This window comes from Tiliqua scincoides, chromosome 6, assembly GCF_035046505.1.
Source record: "Tiliqua scincoides isolate rTilSci1 chromosome 6, rTilSci1.hap2, whole genome shotgun sequence".
NCBI classification, from domain to species: Eukaryota; Metazoa; Chordata; class Lepidosauria; order Squamata; family Scincidae; genus Tiliqua; species Tiliqua scincoides.
In genome coordinates this window covers 40,497,058-40,514,250 of record NC_089826.1, presented here as the reverse complement: position 1 = coordinate 40,514,250, position 17,193 = coordinate 40,497,058, and the positions used below count along the sequence as shown (strand labels likewise).

The window sequence follows — 17,193 nt, the reverse complement described above, 5'->3', positions numbered from 1 at the left end:
TGGAAGTATCTTCCTAAGTGCCTCTTGCACATGTAGAAGACACTTCCGTTTGTACAGGGAGAGGGTGCAACTTTCTCTGTATTACCATACCCCTGTAGCTCTCCTCACCCCATATAGTTCTGACCCAGGGAATCCCCCCAACCCTCAGGAGCAGATTTTACTGTGCTGAAGAGGAGGCAGGGGAGTTCACTTGCACAAGCTTCTTTCATTTGTGCTGTTTAAGATACAACCTGAAATTTACTTGTGAGCCCCCATTTAGTTACGGCATAGCCCATTCATATGGGTAAGATACTCTCTCACCCTGGCTTTGCCACCATTCTGCAGCCCACTTGTGATGGCATGGAAGCCAAGAAGCCCTGTGCTGCCAGTGCGGGCTGCAGATTGCCCACTGGAGCAGGTAAGGTTGTGGCGGGGCAGTTTGGAGACAGATCAGAATGGGAGGGAGAGAATGCTGGTGGCAGTGGTTATTTGAATAATAACACACAACACCACAATTTGCTATTTTAATCAAGAAATTTTTTTTTTGGGGGGGGGGGGAATCCCAGAAAACTCCACCCCTACTTATGCAACTTCTTGAGCAACTTTTAAAAGACAGTTTTAAAATAAATAAATGTGAAGCTGCCCTTCAGTTCCAGTAAGGAAAGAACTGTATGAAACAGTCAAGCAATGTTGCTAATTGGTCATTAGTAGCCCTAAAGTGTATTTTCCATTGGTTATCATTAAACATGGGTGACTGGAAGTTGCAAATCCTCTAAATCTAAGTAAAATAACAGTAATGCACATGAGTGTATTCATACTGCACATTTCAATTAGCATTTTCCTTTCTGCTTTACATATTCTGTATGACAACTCTTCATTTACTCCCATGAATTTCAGGAGGTAACAAGTTGAAGAGCCAACCTTTCCGTCTGAACTGGGCTTGGATTTCTCTGGAAAAGGAATACTACGTTGTAGATGAGGACTCCAGAGTTCTGGAGGTAACTCTTAAGCGCAGAGGATATCTGGGGGAAACATCATTCATTAGTGAGTATAAGATTCATCTGACTTTTCAGAGTAACACCATACAATGTTATTAAGGAACCTTCTTTTCAATGTTAATTCACAAATGCTTTTCTGCGGTAAAGCACAGTAAATAATGCATTAAAACTATTTGTAGTTCACTCACTTAGTTGATTTGTGTTGATTTATCTCCACAGATCGTACTACTTTTCTACAATCTCAGCTACAGTAGAGTTATTTTTGACTTACCTCCTAAACTATAAATGTGCAGGTTTATGAGTACTTTCGGAATTATAGACTACTAGTATTGTGCCATTCCATGATGAATTTGAAAATGTCTGGTTTTTTCATTTAGATTTTTAGGAAATATATGCATTTTCATAACTTTTGATTATTTCCTTGGTTAAAGCACCATGTAATGGTGTTAGAGAAATGTATCTGACTGTTATCATAACTTAAAAACATTTGAATGCTACAACTTGTGACTGGTCTGTCCTGTTTTGGGTTACATGACCTCTTTAAAAACTGGGGCCATAGATATTGGTCTTAAGCAGCCGTACTACATAGTGAATGAAAGAGGCAATGTTTACTGACATGTTTGTAGCTCAGTTAATTGTTAATCTTGAACATTTCACAAAAATGAATGCATTTTTCCAGCTTCAGCAAAATGACTTGACTGTGTTTGTTTAGCCGTGGCTCAATGAATTCCTCTAACAGAGAAAGCAAAGTCAATGAGAAACACCAAAGTATCTTTATCAGATGCTTTTGAAAAGTACTTAGATAAATGTGAAGTGGAACATTCCAGTCTGCCACTGCTATAAAGTCTGTGAAATACTTTTTCTGACCATGCTACTAGTGTGATTCCCAAACCGTTTTCATGGGGGCCAGATGAGATGTTGTGAGAGAAATGCAGAGTTCCTAAGTTTGCATTTCCTTCATAATCCTAATGCAGGAATTGGGAGCATTTTCAAGAGACTGTTGGTGGGAGGGAAGGCTTAATTCCTGATTCTCCACAGCAAATGCTTCCCTGCACCAGCAGCTTTTAATTTTCCCCCCACTGGAACTCTAAAACCAGAAGTGAGGTCAGCTAGGAGGAAACAACCTTAAGGCGTTAGCAGGGCAGAATCAATGTGTATGGGAGGGACCATCATACCTCTCTCACCAGTCCACTTCTGCAGCTTCACTCCATTCCCATGTTTCTGTTATCTCAGCAAATACAGAGTTGGAACCATACATTTGCAGACACAATGTTTAGCTAGGTCCTAAGAGGATCATTAGTGAGCTGTATTAGAGTCACCATATGATTCAGTTGTATATAGAATTATTGTAGAATCACCATGCAACTCAAATTTTCAGACATGTTCCCAGGAGCTGTCTGCACCCAGTGGATCAAGCTAATTGACTTGGTACGGGAGAGGAGAAACTGTCCATGCAACACCATGGAGAGCAGTTCCCTTGACAGCTGGGAAGGGAGGAAAGGAACTGCCTATGCAAGACTATTTCCCTTCTTCCATCTGTGATAAAATCAGCTTGATCCCTAGGGTTCTCTGTGCACACAGAGCCTCTGGGAACAAGCCAATACAGCCAATAGCAGTGGCCTCTGGTCACCCACTTGCTTGCTGCTGCTACTACCACCATTGCTCCAGGTAAGTGGGTTGAGGGATAGAGAGAGATGCCACAAGGGGGAGGGGAAAGTCATGATCTCATGCATGGGGCCCCAGAAATGAAGATGCTTGACTCTAGCACCAACCCTGTAATGCATGCTGATTTAGATCACTCTCATGACCAAAATACACATTAGGTGTTAGTCTTCCCTTGTTCTTCCCCTGATTTGTGTGTGTGTGTGTGTGTGTGTGTGTTTAAAATATGGTAAAATATGGGGTATCCACAAGTGGCTTTGAGAATGAGTGGCAGACTGAAGGCCCAGTCTTATCCAACTTTCCAGCACTGTTTGCAATGCAGCCTTGACATAAGGGAACAAATATTCACTTGCATTGAGGAGGCCTCAGTGACTGTCACCCCCATTGCAGGATGCAGTGCACACCCAACTGGCGTGCCAATTGCATTAGCACTGAAAAGATGGGTAGAACTGGGCCCTGAGAGGGTGATGGGCTATTTTGCTCTCTCCCTGGTAGCTATGTGACTGGTTAACATTACTCCCTCTCTCCTCTGCATACCTATACCCAGGGACAGAGGAGATGATAATGATGATGATGGTTGTTGTTGTTCCTTCTGCTGCTCTTTTATTATTTATTCCATAAACCATAGGAATGCAAGCAGCTGCCTTATATGGAGTCAGATGTCTGTACAGGTGGGGCCTCCATATATGCGGATTGTGCATCCGCATTGATTCAGGCTTGGCCCCACCTGAGCTCTCTGGAGGTGACCAGAACCCTCCAAAGCCCTCCAGGGGCTTCCCTGGGCCTCGGAATGCCTTATATGGCAACAAAGTAACTTCCAGTTTGCCTTGGGAAACCATAAGTAGCAGGTTTTTTTTTTTAATGAAATGGCCATTCTGAAGCCCACAGAGGCAGCTGAGGGCTTCAGCACAGCTCTGGTCCCCTTTGGAGGGCTTAAGGGGTTGAAAATTGCTGATTTGGTTATCCACAATTTTCAGTGTCCACGGGGGGGGGGTGTCCGAGAATGGATCCCCTGTGGATACAGAGGCCCCACTTGTACTGACTAGCAGTGATTCTCCTAGGTTATTGACGGTGACCTTTCCCAGACCTGCATGGAGATGTCAGGGACTGAACCTGGGACCTTCTACATAGTGTGTGTTTTACCACTGCTATAGTCTTTCCCCTGTAGCCATAGGAAAGTACAGTCAGGGGGGAAAAAAAGAAAGCACTACTGACTGCCATAGATATCTTTGCATAGCCCAGAAAAATTCCTAGCAGAAGTGCTGCAGATAGCTAGTACCTCATTAACAGTGTGGGGCAGGATAGAATGAAAACAATCAGAAAACATGTCCTTTGCCAGATCTCCTTCCCCTTCACTCATTTCGACACTTTAAAAAACAGCACTGGCTAAACTGATCAAGAGCTTAAGAGCAATCCCGGAAGAGCAGACATATGAATGAATCAGGCTTTTCTGAGTATTGCATCAAGCATTCCTAAATGGGTCTGAAGTGGAAGAACTGGGTGTTCTAATGTGGAAATGGTATCACACTTCACAGCTCTCAGGAGCTTCTTGCAGGATATCAAATTCTTTCAGATCCAGGAAAGGGACTCGACGTGACAAAGGGTTATTATTCTTGCAGAGAGAGGTAATGTTTCCTAACTGATGGTGTCAACCAAAAATTAAGCAGAATAGTTCACTGATTTAAGCTGCAGCTGACTAGAAACATTAGACATCAATGAACCTAAAATCCAGCTTCATCGATATTGCATCAAATTTAAACTGCACTCGTTTTTCTCTGTTTAAAATTGCAGACTATAATGAATTACATTTCTATGGCTGCAAGCCAGAATCGAGACAGCTATTTAGGATATAAATGAAATACCTTTCTTTGGTATTAGATATGTTGGTATGACATCATCTCCCTTTGCTTTTGTGAAATTAATGTCAGCCTTTTCATTTGTTTTTGGATTTTCAGGCACCATGCAACTCAGAAAGACTTGCATTGTCAATACAATAGCTAAGCTAGCTGCTCAGACCCATTTTAAATATTGGTAAACTGAGGGCACAATCCTAACCAGGTTTATTTAGAAGTAAGTCCTATTTTGTTCAATGGGGCTTACTCTTAGGAAAGTGTGGTTAGGATTACAGACTGAAGCATCGAAGATATGACAGGAATAGAATCAAGAACCACTGAGATCTCAAGTTCCCTTTGGATGATCAATAACATTAAACAGCTTAAAACCTTCAGTTTTCAAACTAGATTGAAAGTTTAGATTCTAAAGAAACCTCTTTTGTGGGGAATTGTTTTGGCCACGGTATTAAAAATCTTTTCACAAAGAAGGATTTTGTCTTGTCTCTATGTTCCATCAGTACTCTGAGTGGATAAGCTGAGACACAATACCTTTGGCTTTGAATGTGTTTGATAATACATAGTATTGTGGTTTGTGATTGTTTTTTCTCAACTGCAACAAATGTGGACCTGCTAAAAGAAATTCATTGGGGGAGAGGGGAGAGATGAAGGGCAGGGCATCGACCAACTCCTCCTCTGCCCAATAATAAAATGAAAATAAATAAATAAATACAGTAAGCAAATAAAAACAAATGCTCAGAAATTAACAATTTAAAACACTGTAACAGCAGTTAAAGCAGCAATAAAACAAGTTGAAATAACTTTGTCTGCTGCCAAAAGGACAACAGTGTAGGTGTTAAACAAGTCTGTTAAACAAATTCCGAAACCTCAGTGTCACAGCTGAGAAGTCCCTCTTCTAGTCACCTACCCCAGTCCAGATGGCAGGGACACCTGGAGGAGGGCCTTTGATGTTATGCTCAGTACATGAATAGTTTGATGTGGGAGAAAGTGGTCTTTTCAATAGGTTCAAGCCAAGTAAGGTGTTAATGGTAAGTACCAACACTTGGAATTGTGCCCTGAAAATGGACTGGGAGCTGGTGTAGCTCTTTAACAAAGCAATCCTATGCATGTCTGTTAAGAAGTAAGTCCCATTGAGTTCAGTGGGACTTGCACATACCTTCCTGGTCATATTAAACCTCCTTATCATTCTAATCACAGTGCTTCACTTTCAAGGGGCACTCCCAGACTGACATGTACTCTTGCTGATCTCTCCAGATCAGCCTCACACTACAGATCCTAACAGATCTCCTAATTTGGGAAGAAGAACTCTTTTACTGACTCTGAATACATTACCCCCTCCCCACCAACTCAGGAGCAACATAATTTTTTTTGGTTAACATATATCAGAAGGCTATTCCTGATGTATATGATGTTCATGTTCTTGTGATACTTCTCAAGTATGGAATCTTTATCCTTGAAAAATTAATCTTTTCTTATTCCCTTTTTGTTTTTTCTTCCAACTATTTTCTCAGGCATTGGAACTAAAGATGGAACAGCAGAAAAGGATAAAGATTTCAAAGGAAAAGCCCAGAAACAGGTCCAGTTCAACCCAGGACAGACCATGGCTACCTGGCGAGTAAGGATCATAGTAGACAACGAATATGAGGAATCAGAACTTTTCCAGATTGTATTGTCAGATCCTGTTATGGCTGTTCTGGAATTTCCAGAAAGGGCAACCGTGGAAATTGTGGATCCAGGTGATGGTATGTGACTTGAGCTGCTTATTTTTTTCCTGCTTATTACCTTTTTCTTCCCTTTAAAAACCCTCATCCTGTTTCCATTTGTTAGAATTCCATACAGCAATAGAAATACTAATTCCCTTAAATTATTTTACTTAATGTTAAATTTAAAATTAATATTCTGTTTGTTTCCAGAATCAAGTGTATACATTCCTGGGTCGGAGTACAGAATTGAGGAAGATGTTGGTGAGCTGTTAATTCCTATCAGAAGATCTGGTGACATTAGCCATGAATTAATGGTCATTTGTTCTACCCATCAAGGTAGGTGTTACAACCTTATACATTATCTGAAAGGTGCTAGACCTACTAGAATACCTACAAACTGAAAATAGTTGCGCCATACAGCAGCATGGTGCAGGATGACCAGATACAATGGAGGACAGAGTGCCTATACCTTTAACCACTGTATAGAAGAGGGAATTTGAGCAGGTGAAGCTTTTTAAACCCTTCCATGTTGAGCTGCACCTGCCCAAATTTCCTCTTCTATACAGTAGTAAAAGGGATAGGCACTTCGTCCTCCATTGTATCTGGTCACCCGGGATGGGTGGCTCCATGCTTATGGAAATCAGTTTGCTTGTGACTACGCTGTTGTTTTACTGATGTCCAACCAAGACATTTTTATTCTTCTTAGCTTTTTGAGAGTACTCAAGTTTTTATTGCTTTTTAAGTTTTTGTGGTACTTTACTGTGAACTGCCCTGGAAGACATGTTTTGGAGATCAGTATACCTGTATATGTTCTTAAATAAAATTAAAAAAACAAACATAAATAAAATTAATATAATTTATAGAAATACAAAATTGGGTTAAAAAATAGTAGATGACAATTCAAATTTAATTTATTTAATTAATTAATTAATATTACCCTGCCATAAGAAGCTGTGTTACACTAGATCGAACCATTGGTAAACCTAAATCAGGTCAAACATAAGGCCTGTGAGCCAGATGCAACCCGTGGAAGTTCTTTATCCAGCCCTTGGGCTCTCTCAGCACCACTGTTGACTGCTGTCAGCTGCTGATCTGTACAGAAGTGTCATTGGTAAAAGGGCAGCCCACATGATAACTGGGCTGCCCCATATCTTGAAAATATGATCAAGATTTGTGTATTTCCTCTTCTGTCATTTGCAGCTAAGAGTTCTTTAGTGAGAAAAAAGTGCTTCCTCTCATGACCTGCTTAATGACATCACTTCCCGCACTCAGCAGACATCATGAATGCTATTTGGCTCTCTGTGTGAAACGAGTTTGACATCCCTGACCTAGATCAGGATTGTCTGCAGTGACTGGAAGTAACTTTACAGAGTTTCAGATAATTTTTACAGGATTTTTTTTTTCCAACCCTCCTGGAGGCACTAGGGGATGAACCTGGGACCTTCTGCATGCAAAGCACATGTTCTGTCACTGAACTGTGGCCCCCAAATATAGTATGTCTTGTATTTATTGTGTTTCTGTTTTATTGTACTTGCTTTTAAATATTTGTTGTTAGCCACTCTGAAGAGTGACTAACAACAATTAATATTTTAAAGCAAGTACAATAAAACAGAAACACAATAAATACAATAAAAAGAACCACAAAAAGTTAAGCACGCGCACACGTGCACACAAAGGCTTAGTTAACATTTAGAAAGTCCTGGAAAATATAAAGGTCTTCATCTGGTACTGAAAATACATAGAAAGAGGCATCTGTGAAGAACACCATAAGTGTTGCTAGTTGCTGCCCACCTAACGTCAGAAAGTAGGGACACCTACTTTCCTCCAATTTATTCTTAGTTCACAGGCGAGTCTGTGCAGGAAAAGGTGGTCCTTCAGGTAATAATAATTCTTAACATTTATAGAGAATTTATAGCTGTACAAAGCAGGACTGCCACTAACCATGCAGGTCCTTTGTGCACACTAGAAAAAGGAGTCTTTTAGTGCAACAGAAAAAAGTGTCCCTTTTTGCTAGACGTTAAGATCAGCCTTCATTTCTCTTCTTTCCCAAATGAGTTGTACCCCTTTAGATGTGCCCTTGTGCAGTGCACAACCTGTACAACTATATAGGGCAGCCTTACTACAAAGCTCTTCCCATGTCTTTCCTTACTATAATGTAAGCATTATTATTCCCATATTGCAACTGAGACTGATGGGGAGTGGCTTACTTAAGGCCACCTGGTGAGCTTCTAGCAGAAGCAAGATTTAAATAGGGATGCCCTGATTCATAGTTCAGCCTCTCAGAGCCCAATCCTATCCTTCCCCAAAGGTGCAGCCTCACCAAAAAGGAGCACACTGTTTGGGGGGGGGGGGGGAGGGATTGGGAGACTTGGGAGGGGAAAGGGGAATCATTTCCCTTTACCCCTCCATAAGCCACCCACTCCGTAATGGGTCTCTTGGACATGCACCAGCTCTGTAGCTGCTGCAAGTCTGAGGAAAGAAAGGGGCAGGGAGGCTTCCAGCAGAGGGGATAGAATCTGGCATTTACCATCGCCACTGGATCCACCCCCTTCCACAACCTCCCTCCCCCCCACCCCTGCTATTGTTAATGCGTCCATGCTAGATCATTCTGTCTAGTTTCAGTTCAACCCATTGATGGATTAAATATACTAGATTTCAGGTTCATTTAAAATATTGTAGTCAAAAGTCTTGTGTGTCTACATTTTCATAAAGATGTATCTCTACGGCTGCAATCTTATGCATACTTCTTTGGGAATTGGCTTCATTGAACTCAGTGGACCTTAATTTTTGAGTATATATGCATAAAGTTGAAGCTGTTGATGTGTAAAATAATGATTTTGAAAATGAGGTGCCAGGTTTTAAGCAAAAAGAATGTGAAATCAGAAACTTTTGCTGGGTGTTTTAGCATAATACAAAGTCTCTCTCTCTCTCTCTCTGTCTCTCTGTCTCTCTCTCTCATTATTTCCCTTGTTCAGCTTATTCATACCTTAGTGGGAGGGCTGGTGGAAAATGTATGTTAGATGATTTTTTTTTTAATTCCTTGTTGCCTTATTAGGAAGCACTTTCTTCTGCATGGCGCACATGTTGAAAGATTTATGCCCCCATGGGTTAGACAGCTAGTCAAGTTGTGTTTGTGAAGCCTGGCAGCTGTTGGTCAGTCTCCAATGTTAAGTATGTCAGCACAGCTGTGGGGTGTAATAGGAAGATGAAAGTATTAACCAGGTCTACAGACATTTTTACAGAGATTAGATTGCTTTGGCTTCTTAAACTTTTATGTTGAGCCTTGCTTGGTGGCCTTTATAGAGACAGGGCTGGTGTTATAAACTTGCTGATTGATTTCAGGTCTTGGGGTCTCATCCTCATGTTGTGATTTCTTGGAAAGCACAGTAGACTTCTGAAAGCTCCAAGAAGATTGTGTCAGAAAGAGAAATTGGATGATTCCATCTGTGTTTGAATACCTCTATTCTTGGTCCTAGGGGGCCGTAGAGCATGGGTGTCAAACTTGTTTCATACCAAGGACTGAATAGCATTCATGAAGCCTGCTGAGGGCCAGAAGTGATGTCATTAGGCAGGAATTGATGTCATTAAACAGGTCATAACCAAAAATAAGCACTTTTTCCACTTAGGAGCTCATTAGCTGCAAATGACAGAAAAGAAAATACACAAATCTTGATCATATTTCAAGGTATACGAGAGTCCAGTTTTCATGTGGGCTGCTCTTTCAGCTGTAACACCACAGCACTGCTCAGCGGATGAGAGCCTGAGAGCCAGGTAAAAAGCTTCAGCGGGCCACATCTGGCTCCCGGGCCTTATGCTTGACACCCCTACCCTAGAGCCTTCAAACAATGCTGGTGGTATTTAGCCACAGTTACTTTCTAATCACCTATGAACACACAGCTTGGGATGCAAATGAAAAAGGAATGAATATTGAAACTCTTTTTAGTATATATATAGTAGTAGTGGGTTCTATTTAAGGAAACTAAGCACCACTGAAATCAGTGGGACTTGAGTTAGCCAAAACTAAATTGTGTCACTGATGTCAGTGAATCTTTTTAGTCAAGATCCACTTTTTTGGATCAAACCCACCATATCACGCTTGCATTATTTTTCTATAAATGTCAATATAGCTTATTTAAGATGATAGAAATGGGGTTTTTATTCCAGTTCAAACTAGTAGGTTACTATGCAAAGCCTTTTTCTTTTTTGTAACATTTCAACTGTAGAACGGTATCTCTGTTTTTCAAACACCTTAATCTAAATTCTGTTTTAATTGAAAAGAAAACCCACTGCTTCAAATAAATTCCTTTCTTTGTATGTTTGCCCTTTTTAGAGATAACAGTTCTTCTTTACATTCCTGACATTTCTTGCTCTACATGCTCCCCAAATACAAGAGATGTAAATTTCACCTCCACACCAGATTTGGGGATAATGTAGGTGAGAGTAATTGGATAGTATTAATATTTAAAGCAAAAAAACCACATGTGGCCATCCACAAATTACAGAAAAAATATCTCAACTTTGTAATAGTTTTCTTAAAAGTTAAGGGCTGACTGCTAGATTACTATTTGTTCATAGACTGTCATAGGGAGCCAGCCATGGAAAATGAAGTATTCTCAAGCGTAGCTGAGAGAGAGGCAGAACAAAGTATTCTTTTATTAATAATCAATAATACACAACAAATAAAGCAGTTGATAGATTGAAGTTCTATATTTCTTATTACATATGATTAGAAATAAGTTTATTTCTCTCCATTGTCAAAGTAAGAATCTTTTGGCTCAGATTCAGAGAGATTGTGAGCAAAATCTAGATACCCAATGGCACTTTTTTTTTTTTTTTTTTTGAAGAGGAGGTCCCCAGTGTCTCATGAAAAGTCATGTTTGTTACTTGAGAGGATATAGTTTCTAATAATGCTCGTTGGGATTCTCTCGTTTATATCTAAAACTGCCGCCCTATCCAGTGTATAGGACTGAAACTCTAATGGGGAGCTGCAGCCAATGGCCCAGTAGGTCAAGGGAACTGCCAGTCGAAAAAGTTTGGGAATTGCTGAGTTATGGGCTCAAATGATGGAATGATCAGAAAACTGTCAGAGCACTTGAAAGTCTTCTTCCTGACATCTAGTTTTCAACATGGAGGGAATTTTTAGAATGGGAAATAGGCAATCAGGCAAACTTGCTGTCTAAAGCAGGGATGCCGAAACCCCGGCCCAGAGGCCACTTGCGGCCCTCAGGGGCCCCCAATCAGGCCCTCAGGGAGCCCCCAGTCTCCAATGAGCCTCTGGGCCTCTAGAGACTTGCTGGAGCCCATGCTAGCCCGATGCAACTGCTCTCAGTGTGAGGACAACTGTTCGACCTCTCACCTGAGCTGTGGGATGAGGGCTCCCTCCACGACTGGCTGTTTCACATCTGTGATGCAGCAGTGGCAGAGAAGGAAAGGCTGCCCTTGCTTTGTGCCAGGCCTTTTATCGGCCTTGACCTACTGCAAGACCTTCATTCATTCATATTAGTTTCATCTCTAATAAATTCATTTATGTAAATTTATTCAAATTTGAAATGTAAATTAATTCTTTTTTTTCCTGGCCCCCGACACAGTGTCAGAGAGATGATGTGGCCCTCTTGCCAAAATGTTTGGACACCCCTGGTCTAAAGTGATACAGCCCAAGCATAGTTTACCACCTCAGCAAGATGAGGCCATTATCTGGCATCAATTTGAACTGGATTGTATAACTACTGCTGCTGTTTTCAGAAGGAGGGAGAAGTAGTTTTCACCAGTCTCCCACTAACTTCTGCACCATCTATTTCCCTGAGACATCTGCTCCTGAAGATTTCCCAACCCTCAGGAACTGATTTTGGGGGGATGCAGGGGAAAGGGGAGGTAGGCAAAAATGGCCTCTTTCTCTTTTTGCAAGTGGAAGAAGCAGTTTATAATGCAACTGATTGTACATGAATAGATAATAAATATGAGGTACAGGTCAACCCTCAGCATTCCAGGAGTTCCGTTGCTAAAAACCATGGGTAAATGCAATCTGTGGTCTGACCTATGTTCTGAGGTACAGGGAGTTGGCGTGTGACCTCTGGTTGCAATCAGGGAAGTCCTCCTGACACCGGTACATTTGGGTTAAATCCATGAATTTCAAACCTGCAGATGAAGAGGACCCACTGTATTGACTACGTCAACGTAGTCCTAGGAAACTCCTGCTTTAAAAGTTGCATTCTATAGACAGAGGAAGAAATGAAATAGATCTTACATGCATGCCTCATGAGTAGTACAACTATACAGTATGTTGAGTTTTTGAGGGTTTTTTTTGCTGCTGTTCATAACAATTTTGGACTTTAAAAAAAGAGAGATCTTACACAACAGAAGGCATAAGCTGAGTCCCAGGTAACATGTACATACAACCTCTATTTGCACCAGATTTTGCTTGAGTTTCTCACCAGTGCTTTCACAGAGTGACCACACCGCTTTCTATAGCTTGAGTTGGCAGCTTTCTTCTTTCAAACTGTTTAGCGCTAACTGATGAAAAAGGAGAGAAGATGACAAACTGTGGGATGTATGAAATTCTTGTGAAATAAGCCAAACAACATTGATTATTAAAAAATGAAATTAGTTGGCAAAACAGATTTAATAAAAGTAAATCGAAGGGCAACTTGTAAATGCCAGTGATTACCCTGATTACTATTTTGATGTGGATCTTGCCTAACGACACTTTTGCAAGTAGATATCATCTACCAATGTTATATATGTCTTAGGAGCAGGAAAATGGAAGTTAATTCTAGACTTTGTCAAGTTCTTGCAGTTCATTGTGGTCTTTAAAATTTTCACGTGCTCTGTTACCTGTAACCTTGACTGTTACAGTCAAAAGCCCTCAGTGCTTGACAGCAGTCTTTTTGAAAGTCAAGGATTCAAAGGTCATATGTTCTTTAATCAGTGAGTTATTAAAGGGCTTTAATACCATTTGTTCCTCCCCCGCTCCCAAGTTTTTGTTGTGTACTGGGGCACAGATAATCTTTAAGAATGGCTTGAGATTTTGCATCCTGGTATGCTGTCAGTCTTTTTGGGTTTAACAGACCTAAGCATTTTAGTCCTGCGCATATACACAATGATCATAATTGTTATATTGTCCTGTGCCACAAAATGCTAAATAAAATAAGACAAATGCTCAGGGTTCCCTATGTTGTCAGGATGTAGTGTGCATTATCCTCATAAAGGATAAAAACCTGAACTTCAGTGACTTCTTATGTGTGCTGGGCATTACTCTGTCCACTCTCTTGATATGTCTCTAATTTTCTGCTTATTAAACATGCATGACAAATTCCAGTTACTAAAATATACTATCAATAAAGTTCAGATACACACTCCAAATATCAAACTAGATTAAAAGAGAAGCAGTGAAAGAGCAGCAAAGCAATCATACATTAAATGCTTCAGAGAATCAAACTGTCATAATTTTGACCCAGAAAATAAGAGACTGTACAAAGGGGGAGGGAGAGAGAGAGAGAGAGTGTTTGGCTTTTATATGTGTGTATGCTTTCTGACACTGAAATACCAATGCCAGAAAGGCCTTTCTTTGGTTGCCACACAGTTATACATACATCCCATGAACACACATACACCATGTAATTTTACATCAGCATGCTGAACTAATTTTTAATAAGTTTTGATTATTTTTAAATTGTGGCTTACTTGTTTGTGAATACTTCCTAGTTATAGTCTTTCATTGACCTGGTTCAGATGACTGATCCAAAGGTCTCACCTCTTTCTCATTCAGGTGATGTAATGAAATTGTCATTTGTGTTCCATGGCAGATATAATGCAGGTTGAAACTTGGTATCCATGGGGGATCTGTTGCCGGACCCCCTGTGCATACTAAGATCCATGGGAGGGCCCACAGCGTGCCTTCTGGTCATGTCCAGTTTTTCGTCAAACCAAAAGTGCCTCTCAAAGGCCCTTGGAGGCACAGAGAGACTGCATACAGCCTCCCCACACCTCAGAATATCTCCAGAAGAGACCAGAAGGCACCTCTGGACGTGACTGGAAGGCAATTTGAAGGTTCCAATCCTGCAGATAAGGAGGACCCATTGTAAGCTTAATTCTATGCTATAGTCTTTGAATTTAGATACACAATTTTCATTGTACTTGTGCAACTTCATTGGTACCTACAGTAGTTTTTCATGGTTAGAGCAGTGATGGATTTCAAAACCAAATATATCTTCCTGCAAATTAATAAATCCATTGAAACTTATTCATTTGTTGTAGTGCCTATTAATCTTAAGAGTTTAAGATGTACAGCAAGCAGTGACAAGAAGATTATTCATTTTTTTAGAAAATATGGATTTTCTGTGCCGTGCTACAACTGCTGTAATTCAGAGTTTGCCTTAGTGCCAGTGTGTACCAATACTGTCAGACATTTTTTTGTGGGCAGGGAGATCACTGAATGTTTAATGCCAAGGCTGTCCATATCCTGTTTATTGTATGCACTTGCGACCAAATATATATATTTTTGGCTGTTTTTCATGTTACAATTTTTGTTTATGGGATTCTACCTGCCAGTAATTCTAGTGATTAAAATTGTAATTTGGGAAATAATGATTTGAGGTGCACTCAGCAGTGTTTGTAAGACTCTCACAGCCCAGTCCTGAGCTGCCTGGGGCGCCCAGGCTCGGCGGCACAGAGAAGGGCTGCCGCAGTAGGCGCCTTGGGAGAAGGGGATTTTTGTCCCCTTCTCCTAGGTAAGGTAAGCAGCCCCACAATGGTAAAGGCAAAGGTAAAGGCAAAGGCACTCGTGTAGGGTGCGGAGCCCTACACGAGCACTTTGGATCCTGTGGACCCACCTCCCTCCCTCCCCCTGGCACGCCTCCTGCCTGCCTCCTGGCATGCCTCCCCCACCTCTCTCCGCCCCTGCTGGCCCCCCCCTCCCTGGAACGCCCCGCCCCCGCCTAGCATGCCGCTGCTCAGCGGTCTGGGTGACTGCTGAGCCGCAGAAGCTGGACGACCACCCCACGCTAGCCCAGCACCAGCCGGTGCTGAGCTAGCACAGGCGGGAGTCTGGCGGTGAGGCTCACAAACGTGCCATAAGGCACATTTGCGACAGTGCTCGGTAGCATGGAGCTGTTGAGCACAGGATTGGGCTCTCAGCTGTCATGGTTACAAAGAAAAGATTGTATATCATCAGATGAAGGTTTAGACATTCAAGGAAGACTTGAGTAGGGGAGCTGTCCTCCCTATTGGGCAAGTGGTCCACAAAGCTAGAGAGCTAATTTTATTTATTTAGAATATTTAAATCCCATCTCTCTTCCCATAAAATGGGACATTTACCGTAGCTAACGAAGATTAAAACAAAGATGAAAATAATATATTTCAATTAAACACAAAATCTGAATGACTGACAATAACCATCTTAAAGTAAATACCGTGTGTCAGGTATTGGTTCAGACCAGCAGAAGCAACAGGAAAGGCGCAACAGGTGTATGACAATCACAAATTATTTCTTTCCTTCACATTCTTTCTGTAATCATCAAAATTGCTTATTTGGAGAATGAAGCATAGCTGTGGAGGAAAGAGATCTAATGGCCCAATCCTATCCAGGCCAGCTGCCAGTGGAATATTTGTTCCAACGGCAAAGACTGCCTTATGGCAGTTATAAGAGGCACTCTGACAACACATGAACACATGGACTGGTGGAGCAGTGGTGGAGAGGTGGGACCAATCCCTCATGTGCTGGTGGCTCATTGTGAGCCCACCAATGAAGGTGGATGGGAGGAGGGCAGAATGGGGAGGCAGTGGGAGTGGATTGGCTTCAGGAGGGAGTGGGTTTAGCTGCTACAGCGGCCACTGAATTCTAATCCTCTTCTTGGTCCATGTGGACTTGCGCCAGCAATTTCACTGGCACAGGTTCAAGTGAACCCATCTGTGCTGAAGGGGCTTACTCCTGAGTAAGGGAACATTTATTCCCTGACCTAGAGGTTATCTCCTCGATTTCTGCCCCCCCCCTCCAGGATGCAGCAGTAACCTTTTTGGTGCTGCTGCATCAGTGGGGGAAAGGAGAGGATTGGGCTGTAACACACTTCCGAAGGTAAAAGAAGACATTTTGATTTGGATCATGTACTCTCTCTGGAGAGAGTTGAGAAAAGGAGAAAATCAGAGATTGGGTTTTGTCGGTTCATAATAGTTATTCCCTTAGAAAAGGATGCAGATTTTGGGAAAGAGAAAGGAGTGGTTGTGTTGCCAGATCTCAAAAATACATGTAACTTGTCTCTAACACTACCCACTCTTTTTTTTAGGATCTGCAACTGGTACAATACCCTCATCTGTCTTGTCTTATTCTGACTATATCTCTCGTCCTGAGGATCATACCAGTCTCATTCGCTTTGATAAGGATGAGACTGAGAAAACTTGCCGTGTCATCATTATTGATGATTCACTTTATGAAGAAGATGAAACTTTCAATGTCACATTAAGTATGTCAATGGGTGGACAGATTGGAAGAGAATTCCCCAGCACCAGAGTGATCATTTTGGCAGACACAGATGATGGTGAGTAGAAAAAAGTACTATAGAGATTGTCTTCTATAAAGTTTATCATACTAAATGTTTCTTATTTTAGACAGGTTTAGTATAATCAAGGTTGATCAAATATCAAAGGATGGGCTTGCATTTTCCCTGGGCAGCTGCCATGTGTATTCTCTTAATTTTAATAGTACCTCCTATTGTTTCTGACATTATGCTTGCAGCCCAATCCTATTAGGGATTAAGCTGTACTGCGGTGCCCGTTATGGCAGCAGAAGTTACTTTTTCGCATGCTGATGCAAGGTGCAGCAGTGCTGCAACTCTGCCAAACCTGCTGGGCCAGATAAGGCAGATATGGGAAGGGTGTGAAACTGGACGAGGAGAAATAGGAGCAGGGAGGTGGCAGGAGGGGTGGATCCAGTGGTAGTGGCACACATTGGATATGAGTCCTTCCTTTTGGCTGCCCACCACTTTCTTCTCTTTGACTTGTGACAGCTAT

At 41.5% G+C, this 17,193-nt stretch overlaps 1 protein-coding gene across 1 annotated transcript in view; it reads left to right on the top strand.

The window, feature by feature from the left end:
- FREM3 (FRAS1 related extracellular matrix 3) overlaps positions 1–17,193 on the top strand; it is a 105,585-nt gene that overhangs the window by 30,698 nt on the left and 57,694 nt on the right. The window contains exons 3-6 of the mRNA XM_066632886.1: positions 877–1,023; positions 6,001–6,231; positions 6,403–6,528; positions 16,470–16,721. Of these exons, the coding sequence (XP_066488983.1) occupies positions 877–1,023; positions 6,001–6,231; positions 6,403–6,528; positions 16,470–16,721 (756 nt within the window). The remainder of the gene's footprint in view (positions 1–876; positions 1,024–6,000; positions 6,232–6,402; positions 6,529–16,469; positions 16,722–17,193) is intronic.